The following is a 21,112-nucleotide window of genomic DNA, read 5'->3' on the forward strand; positions in this document are numbered from 1 at the left end:
TAGGTACCCCCAGCCCCTGTGCCTGAGTGAGCGGAAAGCAAGCGTTCAACTCGCCGTGCTGTGCACGTTGATGCTTACTCCTACCCTTGCTCACCAAATGGCAAGGGATGCTTCAGTACTCCTTAACTCCTTCTGACCAGTGAGTAAGCAGTCCTCCCCCCACCAGTTGGTGAGCTGTGTGTGTAATGGGAGAACGGGGGGTGAACCAATCTAGTGTTTAAATGGCTGGCGGAAGTCGGGGGACAGACCTATAAAGAGCCCAGAAGCAACCCAGACCGCTCTTTGCTGCTTTTATGCTGATGAATCAAGTGAGTCATCAAAAGTTGAATCGTTTTTTTATTACATGGTCACTTTGAAACTGTTAAAAATTATAAATATAAAAAAACAGAAAACTTGAGAATGGCAACATTTATATCAAGACATCAACAAAAAACAGCCAGTTGCTGATCACAGTGTAACCCATGCAGAAGTACCTGGCCTACAGAAAGCTAGCGTGTGGCTGATCTGCGATTTGGGCTCTGCAGAGACACGAAATCCAGGAAGTAATGCTGGTATGTATCCAACCACTATTCAACACTCAAAGACTCTTTGGATGAGGAGGCCATGATTTCCCTTCCCGTGGCAGACCCCTACTTTGCCTGCCCCCCCCTTGCTGTCTGAGGATCTACTGACCCACAGGAACAAATTTCTGCAGGAGCCAGGTCTGTGGCTCACTGGATCACACCCCCCCTGAACTGGCTCCCCCTTGGATTGCACAAAAGCTGCCCTGCGCCGCCAGCCGGACTGAAAGCAAGTGGCAGTGAAGGGCTGACACCGGTCCAGAGGATGAGGAGAGAGACTGCAGGCAGCTGGGGGGCGTGCCTGAATACTGCATGCAAGGCTGCTCCTGCCTCGCCTTCCCTCTTGGCAGGAGAGGAAGGATCCATGCCACTGCCCGGTGTTCGTCCACCACAACCGAGAAGCTTGACTGCTAAAGTGTGTGCTCAAGGACAGCTAGCAGGTCAAGTTTTTTTTAAAAAGCTACATCTTACACGCATAAGTGCTGTTTTATAAAATTATAAAAAGTATTTGGCAGTGCTGCTTAAGTGGTAAAGTTACTTGAGTTGTCAGACTGTACATGTCACGTTGCCACAGCAAGGGAGCTTCTGCTGATAAGGGGGGCGGGATAAGGGCCCTCGGGAAACAAGGCCTCTCTTCTGGCATCTTAACACCCCCCCCCCCCCGTGCACATCATTAAGTCTTACAGAAGTAATGCATTTGTGCAAAAAAAAAACCGTTGGGCCTCATTGTGTAACAAAATGTCAGAGAGAAGCAAGATTCCTAAAAAGGGGCAGCAGTTGTGTTACTTTTCCACGTTGCCTACATCTACGCCAGAGCAAAATGTGCTCGAGTCCTATAGGAAAGGAAAAAGGAGGAACCCCACAGCAGTGGCTCTAACCCCCTGGAAGAGTTAAGAGATTTTGGCTCCAGCCCTATACAACAGCAGCCTCCTGCACCATTACAGGCTGCTGGGACCCATTCTCTCTGCCCCACCTACCCACACTTCAAGAGCTTCTAGGTGGGTGCCACAGGATTACCAGTTGCCCGGTCATACTCCACCTGTTCTGACTTCAAGGTAGCCCTTCCTGTGCGTCTGAAGTGGTGCTCAGAGCACCACGATACCTGCCAGCCACACCCAAGAGTTCTGCAACAGTCCTACAAGGGGTTCTGTCTTGAGACTGGGGGTGCTCTAGAAACCCCAAAGACCAGATGCACTGAAACTACCCTAGCATTTTTGGTCACTTAGCCGAGAAGGAACCTGACTGTGTTCTTTCCACACTCACCTTGCATGCTGCAGGCAGCCAAGTAATGCACATCTAAAAAGCAGGCTGGAAGTGGCACATGGGCTCCCACTGACATACAAACACACATTTGTAATGGTGGTTCTACCAGGAAGTTTTGATAACAGCTTCGTGCTAGCTTACGTGTAAAAAGATTAAGGGAGGAATGCGCTTTTCTGAAATGGGGATGAGGAAGATGATAATTGGAAAAGTTTAAGAGATACTCTTTACATATTTAAAGTTCAACATGATACAAAGTAAATTGTTTCTGTTCCGAGTAAAGCTGCTATGTTTGTTCCCCATTTGATAAACATTTGAGAGACGTTTTTATTTTCCAGGCTAGTGTCCGAAGGCAAGTGGAGGTTTTTTTTATGCCTCTAAATTTAAACAAGGCAGGTTTAGTCACAGTCTGACTAAACGTATCAGGAAAATTAATGTCTGGGGCAGGTACCTCTGCTGAGAACAGCCTTCCCGTCTCCTAATTCCAGAAAACTTTAGGACTGAGGAGCAAAATAGGGTCATTAGAAACTGGCTGTTTTAGCCAGACTCTGCTCCCAGAGGGGTAAATTAGCTTCAGCAAGAATTTGTCCTAACATGATTGCTTTTCAATTACCATCACGTCATCACCGCCATCCAAGAAGCAAGACTGTTTGCCAGGGCTCAAGGCTTGTGTACCGAACAGATCCTGAGCAGCCCAGCAATTTGTAGGGTATCTAGACCCTGAGATACAAAAATGACCAACAGGTTGAACAAGGCCCTCGCCTCTCTTGAGGAGGACTGGTGTGTGTTTGTGTGCTGGTGCGTACACACCCTCCCTCTTGACAAAACTCCACCCTTAAAGCCTAGACATACTGTGGGATGTTGCCTGTTTGTTTCATTCCACTCTACTGCCACAAGCTGCATCTTCCTAAGGAGTCATCTTGGATATACAAGCAAGTCAAGTCCCAGAAAACTCCATGGGATCCCCCCCAAACAGCATTGGGTTCACAGCCCCAGAGTGTAGTGGTTTGTCACACTCTCTGGAAGTGTGCTTTCGAGATGCACAGGTATGGTACAGATTATCTATCTACAGTACACTTAATAAGGCATACAAGCACCGCCCCCCCCTCAATTCCTGTGACTCATCCAAGGTACTTCTGGAGAAAAGGCAAGTAACACGGGATTGAGGCATACCAGCTTCTCCTCTGCAGAGGTCAATAAATAACGGAGCAGCTCTGGCCTTGCTTATGTACAAGCGGAAAAGGCCAGATACAGTTGGTGGGGTTTGGACACCCCCCCCCCCAAAGGTCCAAGAGCCACAGTTTTTCTTGCTGCTTTCACTTCACGACACTTAACTCTCCGTCATATACGCCAACACAAGACAAGCCTGGGCTGAAGACAGCTGAGGGGGGACGCCAGCCCACCAGGAGAGCACATTAGCGGACCACAGACTGCACAGTGCCCAGAGGCTTCAACGGTGGCTGGTTCTTTTGTGCTGATGTGCAGGCCTCGCGCAGAAGCCCACGGTGGAAACCCATTGCTGCCTCCTGTAATCTCCGAGACGAAGGAAAGGTCGCTAGCGAATGGCTCATGTCCCTGCACTGCAAAACCTGGGGGGCTCATCTACAAAGGCGCAGTTAAGTTTTGTTCCAGTGCTTCAGAAGCACAGACAGCCACATCCGACTCCCAGGGAAAGACAATGTGCGGGCGACGGCCTTCAAGGGCTGGCAGGCACAGGCGGCACGTGGGGCTTGGCGTCCTTCGGATCCGAGGATCTGTGACTGGGTCCAGGCAAAATCCACCTGCTGTTATAGAATTGCACAACTGTTCTTCTCTTTCTCTCTCTCTTTCTCCTTCTCCCGAGGTTCTTTACGCTTCCGTTCACTGCCCCCAGATTGTCTTCCCATCGCTGGAGAGGCGGCTCCCTGCACCTGCTAGGAAGGGGAACACGGCTTGGCTGAATAATTGTCCTGCTTAGCAACAGTAACAGCGGCTACAGATACTGGCCACTCCTGGCCAAACAAATGGCTGAACTTGTGATGAGGGATGCACAGCTGATGACTGCGCGCTCCTAAAGTCCTTCCGCTGGGGCCTGTCGGAAGTCTGCCGCCAGCATGAAGGCCTTCCGTTTACACCTGTGCTGCTGGCAAACTCTTGTATTTCAAACCAAGGCATTCATTTTATATGGAACCACAAGCAGAGCAGCACAGGTGGCGGATGCAATCCTCGCTGAACACGGGGGCTCCCTGGACGTTTCTGCTAAGGCTCATTTACTTATTTAAAGAGTTCTACCCCACCGCTCTCACCACTCATCGGGCACGTCCTCTCTAGTATCTCGTGGGCCTCACCAAAGAAATCATGAGACTTGCTGGGGCTTTTTCAGGCTAGCCAGAATTCTCCGAATTAAACAGACGTCTAGAGGAGCAGATGCTGCTTATGAACCAAACTCAAACTGAAAAGTCAGTGCGTGGTGCATTTGCACAGGTGCTCTTTGGCCTCAGGGAGGGATGGAGGGGATTCCCTGTTCCGCTTCTTCCTCAAAAATTCATCAGTTGGGCTACGGGAATAACTTGGTTCTTCCAGAATAGAAAGAGCATCTCTTGCTACTGATCTTGGGGGATGGTTCCAAGAGACGCCTCTGCACAGGTAGAGACTGAACGGGCAGTTTCTAGTAGTGGCCCTTGTCCACGCCAGACAGTGGCAGGCAGTCTAGGATAGTCCTACAAATGCCAGTGCCTGAAGGCTGAGGCAGGCTCCATGGCAGATGGCCTTCTCCTTCAGCCACACCATCAATGCCTGGCTTCCTCAGCCTTCCTGCCCCAGTCAGCCCCTCTGGCCTGGCACCTCTCTCTGTTGGCTTGGCCCATGTTTGGCCACCTTCCTCCCACTGCCCAGCCAGATTTTCCGCTCTCCTCCCACCTATGAACTAGGCCTGCTGCCTTGGCTGAGCAATGCCTGTTGTGCCCCATACTTACTTTCACAGTGAAGACGGGCCCACAGAGGCTGTGGCCCCCACCCAAGCTTTGTGGCAAGAATGGCATTGCCTCAAGAGCTGCTCTAGCACAGTGGTTAAGTAGCTGGGCTCCGAGCCAGCACTCTGCTGGTTCGACTCCCTCTACTGCCACGAACTCTGCAAGCGGCTTTGAGTAAGCTGCTCCTCTGGGCCTCTGCTCCCCAGCTGTATTGTGGGGATAACAACAGGCCAGGCAACTGGTGCCCTATCTTTCGCCCTGGGACCTGGCCACAGTAATCCATGCAACAGTCACCTCCAGGCTAGACTACTGCAACTCACTCTGTGCTGGGCTGCCCTTGGGCCTGACCCGGAAGTTACAGCTGGTCCAGAATGCAGCAGCACGCGTCCTTACCGCAACGCCAATCCGAGCGCACATTCATCCTGTGCTGTGCCAGCTGCACTGGCTCCCAGAGGAGTTCCGGATCCGGTTCAAGGTGTTAACCTTGGTGTTTAAAGCCCTTCACAGACTGGGACCTGCATACTGCAGGGCCGCCTCTTCCATTATGTCCCCTGCAGGGCATTGTGCTCTGCAGACGAGCAACTCCTGGTGGTCCCCGGCCCAAAGGACATCCATCTGGCCTCAACCAGGGCCAGGGCTTTTTCTGCCCTGGCCCTGGCCTGGTGGAACGCTCTCCCGCTGGCGATCCGGGCCCTGCAGGACCTGTTACAGTTTTGCAGGGCCTGTAAAACGGAGATGTTCCACCGGGCCTTTGGCTGAGTGCCAGCAAGTGTCCTCCTTCTTCCATCTAAGACCACCACTTTTTCTGGGGCTGCCCTCGGCCATCTGCTATGCCTGTATACGGACTCCGAATATTTGTTTAAATAGCCTGCTCCTGGACTATTTTAATGACTTTTTAAAAATTATTATTGATTTTATGTTTTTGTGACTTTTAATGTATTTTTTTAATGTTGTTGGTTGCCCTGAGCCCATCTGTGGGGAGGGCAGGGTATAAATCAAAATTAAATAAATAAATAAATAAAAATATCACTGACTCTATTAACCGCTTTTGAGAGTAGCACTAATCTATCCAGACAAGTAGCGTATAAGCACACGGTTATCATCATCAAGATGCCAAAACAAGCAAACAAACTTTAGAGGCACAGTCTGATCAACCTCCACACAAGCACCCAACTGCAAACAGACTTGCCCCAGGCTGGAGAAGGCAACTTCACAGAGCTGCCAGGAGCCCACCAGCCATACCTGGAGTTGAGCTGCTGCAGCGACCGCCGCTTGCTCTTGTTCTTGGTAGTACTGAGAGGCCCGCCTGTCCTCCTCTTCCTGGAGCTTCTTGGCCAGTTCAAGGTCACTGATTCCTTCTGGGAACTGCTCCCAATTAATGTCTTGGCTTTGCTGCTCTTGTTGCAAAGACAGTGCCATCAGGTAGTCCTAGGATGCAAATCTTCAGTCAGTGAGTGCTCCCTTCTCCCACAAGGACCAGTGGGGGGGGGGGATTTCAGCAGCATCCATAGGAAAGCTGGCAAGGGAAATCTGTTCACACTCATGCAGCACAGCCCCCGCCCAGGTTATGAGTTACTGGCTACTGGATCACAGAAGCAGCTTTTGTGAAACCAGGATTCAGCTATTGACAAATGTACCTTCATTTATACCTGACTTGCTCCCAAGTGGGGACCTAAAGTGACCTACATTGTTCTCTTTTCCTCTATTTTGTCCGTACAACCACCTTGTAGGGGAGGCTGAGAAGGTGTGCCCGGCCCCAGGGCACCCGGCCAGCTTGCATGGCAAAGTGGGAATTCAAATCTATTCACATATCGCAGGAACTAGCAAGGCCACCGGAGATTATTCCAAGGTTCACCTGGTCGATCTGATCCTGCTGCCCCCTGTACACGGCCACTGGATCCGACGGAGGTCGCAGGTGGAATTCAGAGTCACAGAAATTTCCATCCCCGTCCACATTGTGTAAACTTTCCCAAACAACTTTCTCTTCTGTAAGGAAACCCTGATCTGTCACCAAAAGGTAAAGCTGACCCTACATGGAAAGAAATGTTTTTAAACAGCTGAGAATTAATTTGAGGGGGGGGGAGGAACCCTTGGCTACCAACCGATCCAGTTGGCGCTATGAAGTTAAGTGACTGCGATTTGGGTCCAGCTCTAAAATCATAGCAAACGACTGTTAACACTCCAGTGCAGCTCTGCTTCATAGCTGCACCACTTTACTTTGTGAGACACAGATGTGTGGTTTAGTTTGGAACTCAGTTTAAAATATTGGATTTTAGCTGACTCAGTGCAATCCATCTATTCCGAATCAAAATACTGAATCAGATTCAGTATTCTGGATTTATCAAATTAATTCAGTAAAATTCGGAGGGTGGGCAGGGGGGGGGTGTCATTTTTCAACCAAATTTGCAGACTGCCTATTCCTGACTGTCCTCTCAAGACCCTCCAAGTTTCATAAAGATTGGACCCTGGGAGCCAGTTGTATGGGTCCCCAAAGAAGGTGCCAACAGAACCAGTGTCATTCACAGCAGCTGGGCGCTGGGTTCGGCCAGTGGGGGAGCACCACAGAACAGAATCCAGCAGTACCCAGCCACAAGCACAAGGTATTCCCTTGCTTCAGTTTACTTCTGTTGGGCTAAGTTGCAACAATGTCCCTTGCTTCAGTTTGGTTTTGGTGAAATGGGTGTGATTCTCTGGCGTGAGGTTGGTCTCCTTGATTCAGTTTGGTTCTAGAGGATTCCATTCCCATGCTTCAGTTTGGTTCTGTCGAGCTTTCTCTGGGATAAGCTTGGTTTGGATTTGGGAGTGTGCTTTGGCCATGGCAGCCTGGCCTCACTGTGTTTCTGCAGTGGGAGTCCGTTTTGACCTTTTTCCTTATAGGAAAAAATGGAGTGGCTGGGGGCATCTTATTTGGAGGCCCAGAGAATTACACCCCAACCCCCCCAGGGCTCTAATCTTTCTGAAACTTGAGGGGGGGTGTCCTTTAGGAGTGGGTACCCTGCACATTTGGTAGAGTTTGCCTGATAAATGCCACCCCAGCTCCCTGGTAAGTTTTCCCCAGAGTGAATAATGGAGAGTGACTGGAAACACCATTTTTGGGGGTGGGGGGCAATCTTTATGAAACTTAGGGGTCTTTAGAGGACAGTCAGGAGCAGGCATCCTGCAAATGGTGGTGAAGTCTGGTTGAAAAATGACTCTTCGACCTCACCGGATAGCCCCTGGATTGAGTTTCCCATAGGAAAAAATGGCCACATTTTACAGAATTTCTGCGAAGTTACCGAACCAAATGAGAGAATCAATTCAGTATTCAGAGACTACTGGAATTTTTTCTCTGGTTCAGTATTCCCAGTTCAGATTTACTGAATTTTTTTTGGTGCCCACCCATAGTCAAACCTCAGCCAATTTGCAGCAACTCCAGGTAAGCTCCTTTGAGCAAAACAGAGCTAAGTGGGAGACTCTTAAATCTTGGTAAATTTCAGCTTTTTACTACAAAAGCCTCTCTTACAAGCATTAAACTAATGTTACACCAGCAAAATAATAGAACCAAGTTTATAGCAATAGAAATTCAGTATCAGTAACACAGGAAGTCCTCAACCAAAAGGGAGACCGCAACTAAGAAATCGGAAGGAGACTTGAAGGACAGCTGTGAAGGAACTATTCTTAAGTGTAAGGAAGGGTAGGTGAAAACCGAGATCAAAGATGATTCATAATATGGTATTCCTTGTTATTAGATGTGGAGGCAAAAGTGAGAAAATGAAGAAAGCTGACAGGAAGAAAATCCATTTGTTTGAAATGCTTTGGAGGAGTGACACCATGAGGAGACAGTTCCAGGTAGGCAGCCACGAGGATCTGCAGTGGAAGAGCAAGATCTGAGTCCAGTAGCCCCTTAAAGACCAGCGAGATTTCCAAGGTAGAGCTTTGACTGTTGAAAGCTCATAGTTGGTCTTTAAGGGCCCAAATCTTGCCCTTGACACCTAAATGGTGACAGCAGTGACGGCGCCAGGCAGGTCTCCCTCAGGAAGCAGCGGCAGCACTGGGCATCTCTTACCTAGAATCCTCTGCACATATCTGACAAAAGTTCAAGAGACACGGAACTAATAGAGGACACGGCTGCAAACAGACCACATAATCAACAAAATAATTCATTGGCTGTGTGTGTGTGTGTGACGTGCTGTCAAGTCGCCGCCGATCTATGGTGACCCTATGAAGGAAAGACCTCCAAAATGTCCTCTCATTAACAGACTTGCTCAGATCCTGCAAACTGGAAGACATGGCTTCTATTATTGAGTCGAGCCATCTTGTTTTAGGTCTTCCTCTTTTCCTACTGCCTTCCACTTTTCCTAGCATTGACTTTTCCAGAGAATCTTGTCTTCTCATGATGTGACCAAAGTATGATAGCCTTAGTTTTGTCAGTTAAGATTCGATGGAGAATTCAGGCTTGATTTGTGCTAGTGCCCACTTATTTGTCTTTTTGGCTATCCATGGTATCCGCAAAACTCTCCTCCAGTACTACATTTCAAAGGAATCCATTTTCCTCCTGTCAGCTTTCTTCACTGTCCAGCTTTCATGTCCATACATAGTAGTGGGGAATACCACCGTTTGGATTATCTTGATCTTGGTCCCCAGAGAGAGATCTTGATCTTGAAGGATCTTCTCTGGCTCCCTCACAGCTGCTCTTCTGAGTCTCAATCTTCTTCTGATTTCTTCACTGCAGTCTCCCTGTTGGTTGATGATTGAGCCAAGGAATAGAAAATCTTGAACAATTTCAATTTCCTCATTGTCTGCTTTAAAATTGTGTAATTCCTCAGCAGTCATTACTTTGGTCTTCTTGATGTTCAGCTGTAATCATGTAATTCATTGGCTATACATTTTGAAAGAAAATTCTTATGAGACAGATCAGCAAGATACCAAACCCTTTATGCCCAAAGAAAACACTGAAATGTGTGTGCACAGCATGTACAGAAATCCATTCAGGGAAAAAAAATTAAAGTTAGAGGAAGGACAGCACCTTTAGGGGAATCGTTAGCTGGTCCTCCTGGGCCCTGCCCGGTTACTTAACTGTTAAAGGGCCACCTCAAAGAAGCCACACCACTTTCTTGGGTGTGCTGGGACACTGACTTCTCCCTCTGATTCAAGACTGGGATTAGGCCTCAGGCTCGTGTGTATCAAATCAACCAACATATTCTGACATGACAAAAATTGTTTATAGCCAGATACCTTATGTTTGGTCATGGTGCTAAAGTGGTTGTTTCTAAAGAACACACATAGTTCTCCTTCTTGAACTGTGGAAGTTAACTCACATAATCCGTGGTAGGTCAACTGAGTGGCTGTGTTGTTTAGAAACTGCTCTGCAACAGAACCTGTGAAGACAAAACACTGTCTGTATACACAAAATGCCGTGATGGGAGGTCATGTTTGGTTTGACTAGATGACATTCAAGTTCACATGTTAGCCAGAGCAGGGAAAAGACGACAATAAGAGTAAGAGAAGTCTGCTTTATAATAAAACTAATGGGATAAATTAACAATGTATGAAGGACTTGAGATTTGGCCTGTCAAATCAAATGAGCATGAATTAAGAGGAAAAGCATTAAAAGAGTGGAAACTAAAAAACCCCAAACCCTTCCTAGCCACATAAGTTTGGAATTCTACATGGGGCAGACGCACAAGCTCCATCTGCTAAATATTCTCATCATGTTCAGCAGCACCAGTGCTCGTTTTAACAAAAGCTGTTTACCTACCTTCGTCAACCAGCTCACTGTTGTCCGACTGCTTACAACATATTATTTTCTCCACTAGCTGATTGTAGCTGCAGTTGCCAACTGCTTTCACAATGTCAGCAATCTGAAAGAAGAGCAGAGTTTTGATGGATATGCCGCATCTGTTATAAGAACATTTAATACTAGCACTACTTTTGAAAAGTATATACAGCTCGTGCTCCTAAAGAAGTACACTGACAGTATGCGACTGGACACACACACAACAGCTTTTCCAGTATGGAGCACAGACAAGAACACGGTCAGCACATCATGCTTGCTTACCTGAGGGTCCACTAGCCACCCATGGTACAGCGGAATATCGAGGAGGTCAAACACGATGCACTCAGGTGTGTATTCAAAGACCCGCACACCAGTGAACTTCACATTTACATCCAGACCGGTCTGGAGCTTATGCAAGATTGCCATTGCGTCACTCATATTCTGTCAAAAAAAATGCTTTGGTGTTTGCATTGGGCAACGCGCAATAGTAAGCGCCTAAATTTTTATTCACAGTTAAAACATGAGAAGCACTGGATGTTGAGTCCATGAAATGGTAGGAGGACACGGAAAGTCCCAGGGCATTCTGACGTTCACAAATAAAAGTTTCACCACCAGATTAGATTATCTGCTCTATTTCTTATAGGTCAATATTAACCAAGCTACACTAGTAGGTGTCTAAACCAATTCTAGCAACCATAATTTCTAACATTTCTTGGTAATTCTCAAGAACTTCCAAGCATCTTCCAGAAGAAATCCAGTCTCATCCTAATGCACTGAGATGTGCTGACAAACACCAAGACTGGCTGTTGTCCAGAACAAAGGGACTCTTTCTGAGATCCAGACTTACTAATGGTATTTTACTGGAGGGTTTAACCCTTCCCTGTTAAATTTAAAGATGAACAACTTGTTAGCTGTGTTAGTCTGTAGTTGTAAAATAGCAAAAAGTCCAGTATCACCTTTAAGACTAACCAACTTTATTGAGGCCTAAGCTTTTGAGAACCACAGTGCTCTGCATCTGATGAAGAGAGCTGTGGTTCTCGAAAGCTTAGGCCTCAAATCAACTTGTTTAAGAAACTCATGAAAATAAAATTATGTAGAAAATCAGAATAAAGCAAGCTGTCCTAGCCAAAGGCCCTTAATTTAATTGCAGACGAAGTGCTGGATCTGACCAGCTGCAGGAAGGCTGAGCTTGTCTGCTTCCCCTCCTGGATGGTTGCCAATGTCCGTTCTGCAACCCCCCACTCCAGAGGTGTTTCTCCCCAATGAAGATCACCATGAACAAGACTCCATGGAACTCCTAATTGGCAATTTCACAGTATGAATAAAACGTGATGATTTTAATTCACAACTAGAAAATTCTACTGTTTAGAAAAGCTTATTACCTGCTCATAGTTTAGACGCTGTATTTCAGAAATCTCTTTTGGTTTTGCATCAAGGATATAATCTCCTGAAAGAGAGCAGACCCATTTGAAAGCTGCAGCTCTCCGATTCAGAGACCGCTGTTATAAGCAACGTTAGATTTCTGGGAAAATTTAGATCTGAGCAGATACCAAGAGTTAAGCAACTGTGCTGCTCGCCATCACTCCAGAAGTAAGGCGCTGCCTTGCCTTACCAAGCATCAGAGGTGCCAAGTAACCCAATATTAGCACTTCAAGTGGGAGAAGCCGGCATGTTAAGGAGTTACTCGTCTTCCTGACATACTGCGCTTCATCTGTGGTAAGGACCATCAAAGGGTGCATCCTAACTGAGAAATTATTCAGTGTATCAACACTTCCAAATAATCCCTGCTTCTTATTTATTTATATTCTGCTCTCTCTGCAGAGCAAGCTCAGAGCGGATTACATCACAATATAAAAACAGGTAGCGTAATAAAACCAGGTTCAATTTATAAAACCCAATGGCAAATTATTCTTCCTGCACCAACTGACGGATGTTGTACAGGCTGGAGGGCAGAGTGTCCCCTAATTTGTTCTAGAGCCCAACGTCTAAGAAGTGCTGAGAGAGCAGTTTAGCACCCCAGGGACGGGGTCCTGCAGGGGCGCTGCCCCAGGCGCCTGCCCACTCTTCTATACGTGCCCACCTTAGCAAAAGCAGCCATTCCCCCTAAACCTTATCTGCTTGGCCTGCACAGCAGAGAAGCCATCTTGAGCAGACTTTGCCATTTACATCCACTACAGCAAATTAAATCTGAGGAGGAGGAGGGTGCAGCATCATTCCTACTGCCAATTTAGAGCCCAGGACATCACTTCCTCCCTGCAAAATCAGAAGGTGACAGGTAGCAAGGTCCATGGCTCAGAAGCCCACGTATTAGTTAAGCGCACATGAATGCAGCAGACAAACCTAACCCTCTTCTTTCACGGGTGCACACAGGTTGACTCCCACCTTATTTTGAATTTACCCTCTCTCATTTTGGTTCTTTCCATGTCCTTCCCATTTTAACAGTTCCTGAACATGCTACCCTATTTCATTCTAGAAAATATACTACACCAAAGCTTGGCCAAGACACACCATCCTTTTGTGACAATTCATTCTGAACACAGATCACATGCAGCGCTGTCATTATTCACCTAAGTATTCCATCAACTGTTCAGCGGTTATGATTTCCATCATTGGTGGCAGCTTCACCTGGGAAAGAAAAATCAGAGTTTACAAAGTGGACGAAAGTTTCATGTGCTACATTTTCAAGGTAATGTGAATGTGTGAAAGAAGAATCACAGATATTTACAGTATATGCTGAAAGAAATCAGTATCACTATCAGCAATCCACAAAAACCTGTTGCCATGCCCCCCCCCGATTCAAATAAGAGGCACATGTTTATTGGCTCCTTCCAAATTCTTCCATTCGTGAAATCTCAAAGTAAATCAAAGTAAAAGCCACCTGTCCCAATGGCTTCTTCTTGTCTTTTGTGGATTTCGGTTGCCAGGGTTACTTGAGATGTGATCATCATACTGCACACTGATAAACTGGCCTCCAAACCAGAATTTCTAATAGTGCAGTCCTAAACAGAGCTATACCTTTTAAGTCCATTGAAGTCAGTGGGCTTTAAAGGGTGTAAACTCTGCTTAGGACTGCACTGAAAACATCCTCAGAAGCAACAGTGCTTTAAAGCAGAACGTATTAGCATACTATGCTAAGCATACTGCAAATGCATGGCACGTTAACACTTTTTAAAGAAAGAACAAACCTGTTACACGGGCTTCTCTGATCCAGAAAAGGCAACTGAACCAATTTTTTTTTACTCTCTGTCAAGCAGCATCCAAGCATGACACAAAGCTAGTCACAATGCCCTGACATCTATGTCAAGATCAGCAAAATCGAGGAAAACTTGCCCAGGACAGAGCAAGGCACCTACTTCCTTGTCACTGAGTGACTCCTATGAGCATCACAGAAGGACGCAAAGAATGCGTCTCGGCAAGGACTGCACTGCACTGGCCCCCTTCGTGGTAAAGGACCCTTGGTAAGAAGCCTATGGAAGATACGGGGAAGGGGATAAGATCCATGGATATTTTTTTTTTAAACTGCTGAACAGCAGTAGCTCAGAACTACACTGACAGCACCAAATAACGCAGCCAAGAAACAGAGCAAAGGAACACTCAGAAATAAAGTGTTTTGGGCAGCACAGCGTTCCCAAAGCAGCTCTCTCTTCCATGGAAACTTTCACACTGCAGAAGCTGGTTGCCATAAAGGTGTTCAACAGAGTGGCATGTCAAGCTTCTGGCAAGCGGCCTATCGGGAAGTCAGCATTACTTGTGTGCAAGAAACTGTGCATGCATTTACCACACAACTCCTTTTGCAAATCATTCACCTTCCAAGATGGGTCACATCACACTTTTTTAGCAATGTGCTGGAAGAGTTCGTCCACGTGCCTCCCTCCCTCTGCACAGCACCTTGTAATTAGACAGGAACTACATAAAAAGGCCATTTCACAGAGTAGGATGGGCAAGCCTGCATCTGCCACCTCAACAGGAAGCTGCAGTCAATCCCTCCTTCCCAACAAGGCACTTGCTGCTTGTGTTAACTGTTTACATTTGTGATGCACCTCATATCTGCCTCTAAAACAACATGATGCAATGTAGTCCTAAGCCAACCGACAGAAGTGCTGTTTCACAAGACAAGACTGCAACGGTCCATGCCTTCTGCAGTTAGAAAACTTCGTGCATTGAAAGCTTGGAACAGCACACAGCATAGAGCTGTCTATGCTGAGCTCTGTGCTGAGTCCCAAGCCATCCGTGTCCTTTTTCCTTCCAGAGCCACACACCGAAAAGAAGAGCACCTTCAAGACCACCTAGATTTCCAGGGCGTGAGCTTCTGAGAATCACAGCTCCCTTCGTCAGCCATTCGGAAATGGAAAACCCTACATACTTAAAAGGTATCTAAAGGATCTTTGACTCTTGGAAGCTCACACACTGGAAATCTAGGTGGCCTCGAAGGTGCTCCTGAACCTGGATCTTGCTCTTACAGACCAACACGGCTACCTGCCTGGAACAACTCTTACTTTAAAAACCCTTCTGTCTGGATAAAGCTCTGCATACTTCCACTTCTGTGAAGAAGGGAACTCTGACTCTCGAAAGCTGGCACCCTGGAAATCGATCAAGATGGGTGGCCCTGTTAGTCTGTCTGCAGCAGCAGCAGCAGCAAAGAGCAAGAGCCCAGTAGCACCCATAAGGCTGACTAACTTGACAGATTCTGTTCGTCTTTTAGGTGCTGCTGGACTCTTGCTCTTTTCTCCCGGAAATTTCGGCGGCCTTGAAGCTGCTGCTGCTGGACTTGGGTCTTGCTCTTCTACCGCAGGCCAACAGCCTGGAACAAACCCGGGGCTGCCCCTCAGCCCCTCCAGGGGGCCCCATAGCCTGCGGGCGGGGGCTGAGGGCGGCTCCCCGACCCCGTGGAAGAGGCTCCGCCCGCCCGCCCGCCGAGCCGGGCTCACCTTCCAGGCCAGCAGCAGGACGTTCATGATGGCCAGCAGCGGGCAGGGCCCGTTCTCGTTCTGCGTGACGACGGGCGTGTTCGCCTCCTTCCAGCGCACCCACTTGAGGTGGTAGACCGACTGCCCGGGGAAGCGCTCCTTGGCGGCCGGCGCGGGGCCCGGCGACGGCGAGGCGGCGGCGGCGGCCCCGGAGCCCGGCCCAGACCCCGCCGCCGCCTCGGAGTCGCTGGGGAGGTCCTCGGAGCTGCTGGGCCCGCCGGAGGGCAGGTGGGAGAAGGACTCCAGCGACGCCCCCAGGACGCCCCCCGAGGCCGCCTCCGGGCGCGAAGGCGACGAGGAGGAGGAGGAGGAGGAGGAGGAAGAGCAGGAGGAGGAGAGGCGCCGCCGCCGCCGCCCGCCCGCCTGAGGGGAGCCGCGCCCGGCCCCGGCCCCGGCCCCGGCCTGCCCCTCGCCGCCGCCGCCCGCCCCCGCCAGCGCTGCCGGACAGGCCGCCGGGCTCGCCATGCCGCGGGAGGGAGGGAGGGAGGAGGCGCCTCTCGGCCGCCGCCCTCACAGGCCGGGCCGCCGCTCCGCCCGCCGCCCCGCAGGCGCCATGACAGGCAGGCCGCCCCGCCCGCCACACACGGGCCGGGAGCGAGGGAGGGCAGCGCGCGTGCGCGGGGGGCGGGCCAGGCGCCCCGCAACGGCCAATCCGCGGCGCGCACCTGGTCCACGGCGCTGGGCGGGGCGGCGGAGGGAGGGAGCGGTTACCATCCTCCAGGAGGGGGCTGCAGACTCCCGGAATCACGGCCGATCTCCAGGAGGAAACGGCTGTTTTAGAGGAAGACTAGCAGAGTCGGTGGTAGGGCAGGAGCTTCCGTGAGTCGCAGCTCACTGCTTCGGGTGCCTGAGTGATGGCTCAGACCACCAATTCTGTCAGTCTTCTGTGGTGCCACTGGGCTCTTGCTCTTCTCTGCTGCTACAGACAGACCAACACGGCGACTCCTCTTGATAGATTTCCAGGGTGTGAGCTTGTGAGAGTCAGAGCTCCCTTCGGCAGATACATTCAGAAGTGGAAGTAGTTGAAAAGTGCTGGAGAAGTGAGCTGTGACTCACGAAAGCTCCTACCTGATCACTAATTTTGTTAGTCTTATAGGTGCTGCTGGGCTCTTGCCCTTCTCTACTGCTACAGACAGACTAGCGCGGCTACCCATCTTGATCTCTGCCCTTAGAGGGGACTGTTTGGCATCGCATGCCCACTGGGCTCCCCACTTCCCCCAAACCACCCTCTCCAGGCTCCACCCCCAAAGTCTCCAGGAATTTCTCAAGATGGAGATGGCAACCTTAAGAAAGGGCCCCAGTTCTCCCCTCCCTTTTGAACCCTTCTGTTCTATTAATGTGTGACAGATTGGGTAGAGGGGTGTTATCACCTTCCAACTTAAGAATGGGACTGGGGTTTCTATCCCACCACTCGCTTCCAGACTGCCTGGGAATGGGAATGGGCCACCCAAAGCACAGTCAGTGCCGTCGCTTTGTACATTCACATCTTGTATCATGTCATCTCCTGTCCCCACCACCATCGTCCAGGGCTCTTCATGGGAAAGCGCTGCACATTATAGGTGAACAGCCAGTTGGGCAGGAGGGCAGCCATGTGGCTTTGCACTCAATGGCACCTTAAAGATGAACTAGATTTCCAGGGGTGAGCTTTCCAGTGACAAAAGCCCAGTATCTGCAGAACCCGAAATATGAGAAAGGGCTCGTTATTGAGAAGGTTTTAACTGTGCACAGTAGTGGTGCTACATCTTCTTATAAATTTCCTTGAAGTGACAATCCCGGCGGCCAGGGCTCGTCTGCAATTAAACGCAATTTCGCCACATTCTGTACTTCCAGCTACTTTCAGGGGGTAACCATGTTGGTCTGCAGTAAAAGAGCAAGATTTGGGTCCAGCAGCACCTTAAGGACCAACTAGATTTCCAAGGTAGGAGCTTTGGAGACTCAAAGCTCCCTTCATCTGACTCTCAAAAGCTCATGCCCTGGAAATCTAGTTGGTCTTGAAAGTGCTACTGGACCCCAATCTTGCACTTCAAGCTAGTGAGTGAACCTCCTAGAAGCCTGCTCCGCTTCCCTCTCTCTTCTCCTCAGTCAAACAACTAGACCAGGAACTTTTTCCTTTTCCCACTAGCAGCCACAGGCTCCTCCTTGTAACTTCAGCGGTGTCTGGCCTTCTACACTGTCTGGCCAGACCGCTCCAGCCAGTCACTGGCCAGTGTGGCTCAGGTCCCCGGCTCCTAGGAGGTGGCCTCCCCATGCCCCATGCCCCCAGTTGAAGGATCTGAGGCAAGGGCCCTGCTTGGGAGGCTACCGAGAGGCCTATGGCTGATCAGTCCACTCTGAGGCAAGCCCACCTGATTCTGCCTCACAGCTCTTCCGCCTTTTTCTGAACCACCACCCTTCCATACAGCTATTCTTTCTGCATGTGATAAACTCCGCCCTGGATTTTCTGTTGCCTCTCCTCCAGGGGCAGCTGGCTAGCCACTTGTGGGAAACGGGTGCTGGACTGGATGGACGCACCTCGGTCCAAACCAGCGAGGGTCCTCTGCCACGGGGGCTTATCTTGCTTGCTTCTCTTACTCTGTAGTAGAAGATTGAGGAATAACAATAACAAAAGCCTTCGACAATATAACAATAACAAAAGATCAAGGAGGAAAAAAGGGAGGCTGCTTGTCGCTCCAGAGCTGGAACAAAAGCACCAGAACTCAGGCTTCCTGGAAACAGCTGCTTCCTATGCTGGCCCTTCTCTCCCAGCAGCGGCCCTTCTCTGTTGACAGCATGCCTGAAAGTTGCTCTGTTCTGAGCCACTGAGGCTGTGTAACTTGCTGCAAAAGAATCTTCTATTGGAAAACCAAACAAACATGTATATAGTCCATAATTCTTGGCATAAAAACCTGGCTTTTGAAAGAGCTCCCAAATCACACACTCCAAATCTAGTGCTGAGGAGATCTAGGAACCACTGTGGGCCCCGCAGGAACCTGTGACAGCAGAAAGCAAACTAGATGGCTCTAAAAGAACCAGCGGCCACCCAACAGGGCCCAATGAGGCACATCTGCTGTGTGGCAGGCGTATGTTGTTGTGCCCCTGCTGGGCTTCCTGGGCCCGCAAACCAGCAATCTGTACATGACTGGTGACCTTTAGAGTGGCTACGGCTGAAATCCCAACTTCCTGCTCAAGGTGTCTTGTGCCAAAAGAAAGAGCCCCCCTTTCCTCCTGACTGCTGCTGTTCAATGGTTGAACATACTTTACTGTGTAAAGTATGGCTAAGGCTAATGTCTGGCCTGCTGCCCTCACTAAGCCTCTGAACAGCCTGCGATCTGATTTTTCATCTGTTCCAGTAAATACAATTTTACTCGTGAGAATTTCACTAGCCAGAGCCAATGTTGGAGTGCTGGCCCACTCTGGCCTGGAAGTTTGCCTGGTGCACTTGGGCCAGTCGCATACTCTCACAGCCTACTTCACAGGATTGTTGCGAGAATAAAATGGAAGAGAAGAATGAAAGCCACTTTGAGACTCCACTGGATAGAAAGACGGGGTTTCCATGAAGTAAACAAACCCTAAATTCACTACCAAAAATAAAACAAGGAAGATGCCAGACACGATTTGGGAGCGGTGAACTAAAGGCCCGAGTCCAGGCATGGCAACAGAGCCTCGCCCTCGGATCCCAGCTCCGTATCTGCTCGTGCCACAACACCCACCCAGGGCTCTGGGCCTGAGGGCTGCCGAGGCCGGCTCTGCTGCGGCTGCTCCTAGGAGACGAGGGACGTCCCGGAAGAGATGCCCGGACTCCGCACGGGGCTGGACGGGAGCGGCAGGCTTGGGAACCTGGCCCAGAGGGAAGGGCGATGCCGGTGGGGGGGGGGAGGAGGCGCCAGACGCTGTTTGGATCTCGCCAATGCCGAGCGGCGGAAGCGCAGCAGCTGCGGGGACAGCGCCCAGCGTGCGCCGAGGCTCGTTTACTCATTCCGCGACATTTCCTCACTCGTTTCTCGCAGATTTAGACCCCGAAAGGGCCATTCCCTGCAAACAAAACGCCCTCTCCTGGGAGCCGGTGAAGCAGAGCCCAGTGCAGTCCGGAAGCTGCCTTTCCAAGCGGGCTTCGGAGCACTGCAATAGGAGCCTGCCCGCTTGTGAGGCAGTCCCCGGGCGTCCGAGTCAACCCGGTTCCCAGCTCAGAGCTCACGGCGTTGCGCACTGGCCTCCGTGGACCCCCGCTGGATTTGCAAATGCCCTCCGCTGCTGGGCACGCTCACCTGGCCGACAGCCCGGTGGTGCTCTAGGGTTGCCAACTCCTGGAGATTTGGGGTGGATCCGGGAGGGGGGAATGACTTCAGCAGGGTGTTCTGCACCTGACGAAGAGAGCGGTGGTTCTCGAAAACTTATGCCTCAATAACGTTGCTTAGTCTTAAAGGTGCAACTGGACTTTTTGCTATTTTGCCACTACAGACTAACACGGCCGAGTTGGAGTCGGAGACCCCTCCAGTTCCGGGAGACGGCCGGGCCCCACCTGCAACGGGGGCCACCCCAGCTGGAGGGCACCTGCTTCCGGGAGAACACGCGGCGCGCAGCCGGAGGACACGAGAGCCGCTCCCTCGCCCCGCGGCTGACCCGCCAGGCACCCTCCGGCGGCCAGCGCTCCCGCGCACGCGCGAACCGGGCCGAGAGTCACAACAACCCCGGCGCCACGTGACTAGAGGAGGAGGCGGGGCCGGGGCGAGGGTCGGCCGGGGTTGGCTTAGCGGGCAGGCGGCGGGGGCGTGGCCGCGCGTCGGGGCCCCGCCCCCGCCCGGCGCCAGGGAGGGGGGACGGGCGCGCGCGCGCACCGTGGGAAGAAAGAGCGGGGGGCGCGCGCGTGTGCGTGCGCGGGAGCGAGCCGGGCGGCGGAGCGGAGCGGAGCGGCCTCTCCCTGAGGGAACGCGGCGGCCGGCCGAAGCGGCGAGGGCGGGCAGGCAGGCGGGCAGCGGGCAGGGCCGACGGAAGGGGCCGCCCGAGGGAGCGCCGCGCCGCCCGCCCGCCCTGCTGCGGGGCGGATGTGCTGTGGGTAGGGCAGGCGGCGGGGCCGGGGCCTGGCCGGGCGAAGATGGTGGCGCTGGCGCGGCTCCTCCTGCTGCTGGGCGCCTGGGCCGCCGGGGCCGGAGGTGAGCGGAGCGGGACGGGGCGGGCGGGCGGCCCCTCTCCCTTCCCCTCCCGCCGGGGGTGTCGGGGGGCTCCGGCGGGGGAGGGCCAGGCGGGGGCCCGGCGGCGCCTCAGAGACCCCCCCCCTCACACACACGCTCACGCGGAGGCGCGCTCGCACGCCGGGGACGGAGCCGGGCGGGGGGCGCCCGAGGACGGGCCGCGTGGGCGGCGGGGCAGGAGCCCTCGGGAGCCGCGGAGGGCAGCGGGGCTGGCGACGGCTGCGGCCCCGGCGGGGCAGCCGGCCTGGAAGGCGCGGCCGGGCGGGCGCCCGTTTGGCTCTCCCGAGCGGCGCCCCCCCCCCGCCAGGGCCGAGAAGGGCCCCCCCCCGGGGGGCGGCAGGGCGGGCGCTGTCCTGGGCCGCGGCGCCCGTCTCCGGGTCCGAGGCCGTGCCCCGCGCCAGCGCCTCTGCCTGCCGCCCGTTTCCTCAGTCTGGACTCCCCGCTCTCTTTC

At 51.5% G+C, this 21,112-nt stretch overlaps 2 protein-coding genes across 4 annotated transcripts in view; one reads left to right on the forward strand and one right to left on the reverse strand.

The window, feature by feature from the left end:
* Window positions 1-319: 319 nt before the first annotated feature.
* Window positions 320-16,003, reverse strand: MINDY2 (MINDY lysine 48 deubiquitinase 2). Of its 2 annotated transcripts, none has more exons than XM_055002490.1 (9): window positions 15,455-16,003; window positions 13,094-13,151; window positions 11,909-11,973; window positions 10,809-10,967; window positions 10,509-10,611; window positions 9,986-10,128; window positions 6,627-6,800; window positions 6,014-6,199; window positions 320-3,730 (listed from the first exon to the last, which is right to left on the reverse strand). In XM_055002490.1, the coding sequence occupies exons 1-9, from the start codon at window positions 15,956-15,958 to the stop codon at window positions 3,608-3,610; spliced, it is 1,515 nt and encodes a 504-aa protein (XP_054858465.1). In that variant the 5' UTR covers window positions 15,959-16,003; the 3' UTR covers window positions 320-3,607. The 2 variants fall into 2 exon arrangements, with proteins under 2 accessions (XP_054858465.1, XP_054858464.1); XM_055002489.1 differs by having other exon boundaries at window positions 320-3,733.
* Window positions 16,004-20,348: 4,345 nt separating this feature from the next.
* The window catches only part of ADAM10 (ADAM metallopeptidase domain 10), a 36,096-nt gene continuing 35,332 nt past the window's right edge, over window positions 20,349-21,112 (forward strand). For both annotated transcript variants that reach the window (XM_055002392.1, XM_055002393.1), the window contains exon 1: window positions 20,349-20,622. In XM_055002392.1, the coding sequence (XP_054858367.1) occupies window positions 20,565-20,622 (58 nt within the window). In that variant the 5' untranslated portion in view covers window positions 20,349-20,564. The remainder of the gene's footprint in view (window positions 20,623-21,112) is intronic.

This window comes from Eublepharis macularius, chromosome 18, assembly GCF_028583425.1.
Source record: "Eublepharis macularius isolate TG4126 chromosome 18, MPM_Emac_v1.0, whole genome shotgun sequence".
Classification (NCBI taxonomy): Eukaryota; Metazoa; Chordata; class Lepidosauria; order Squamata; family Eublepharidae; genus Eublepharis; species Eublepharis macularius.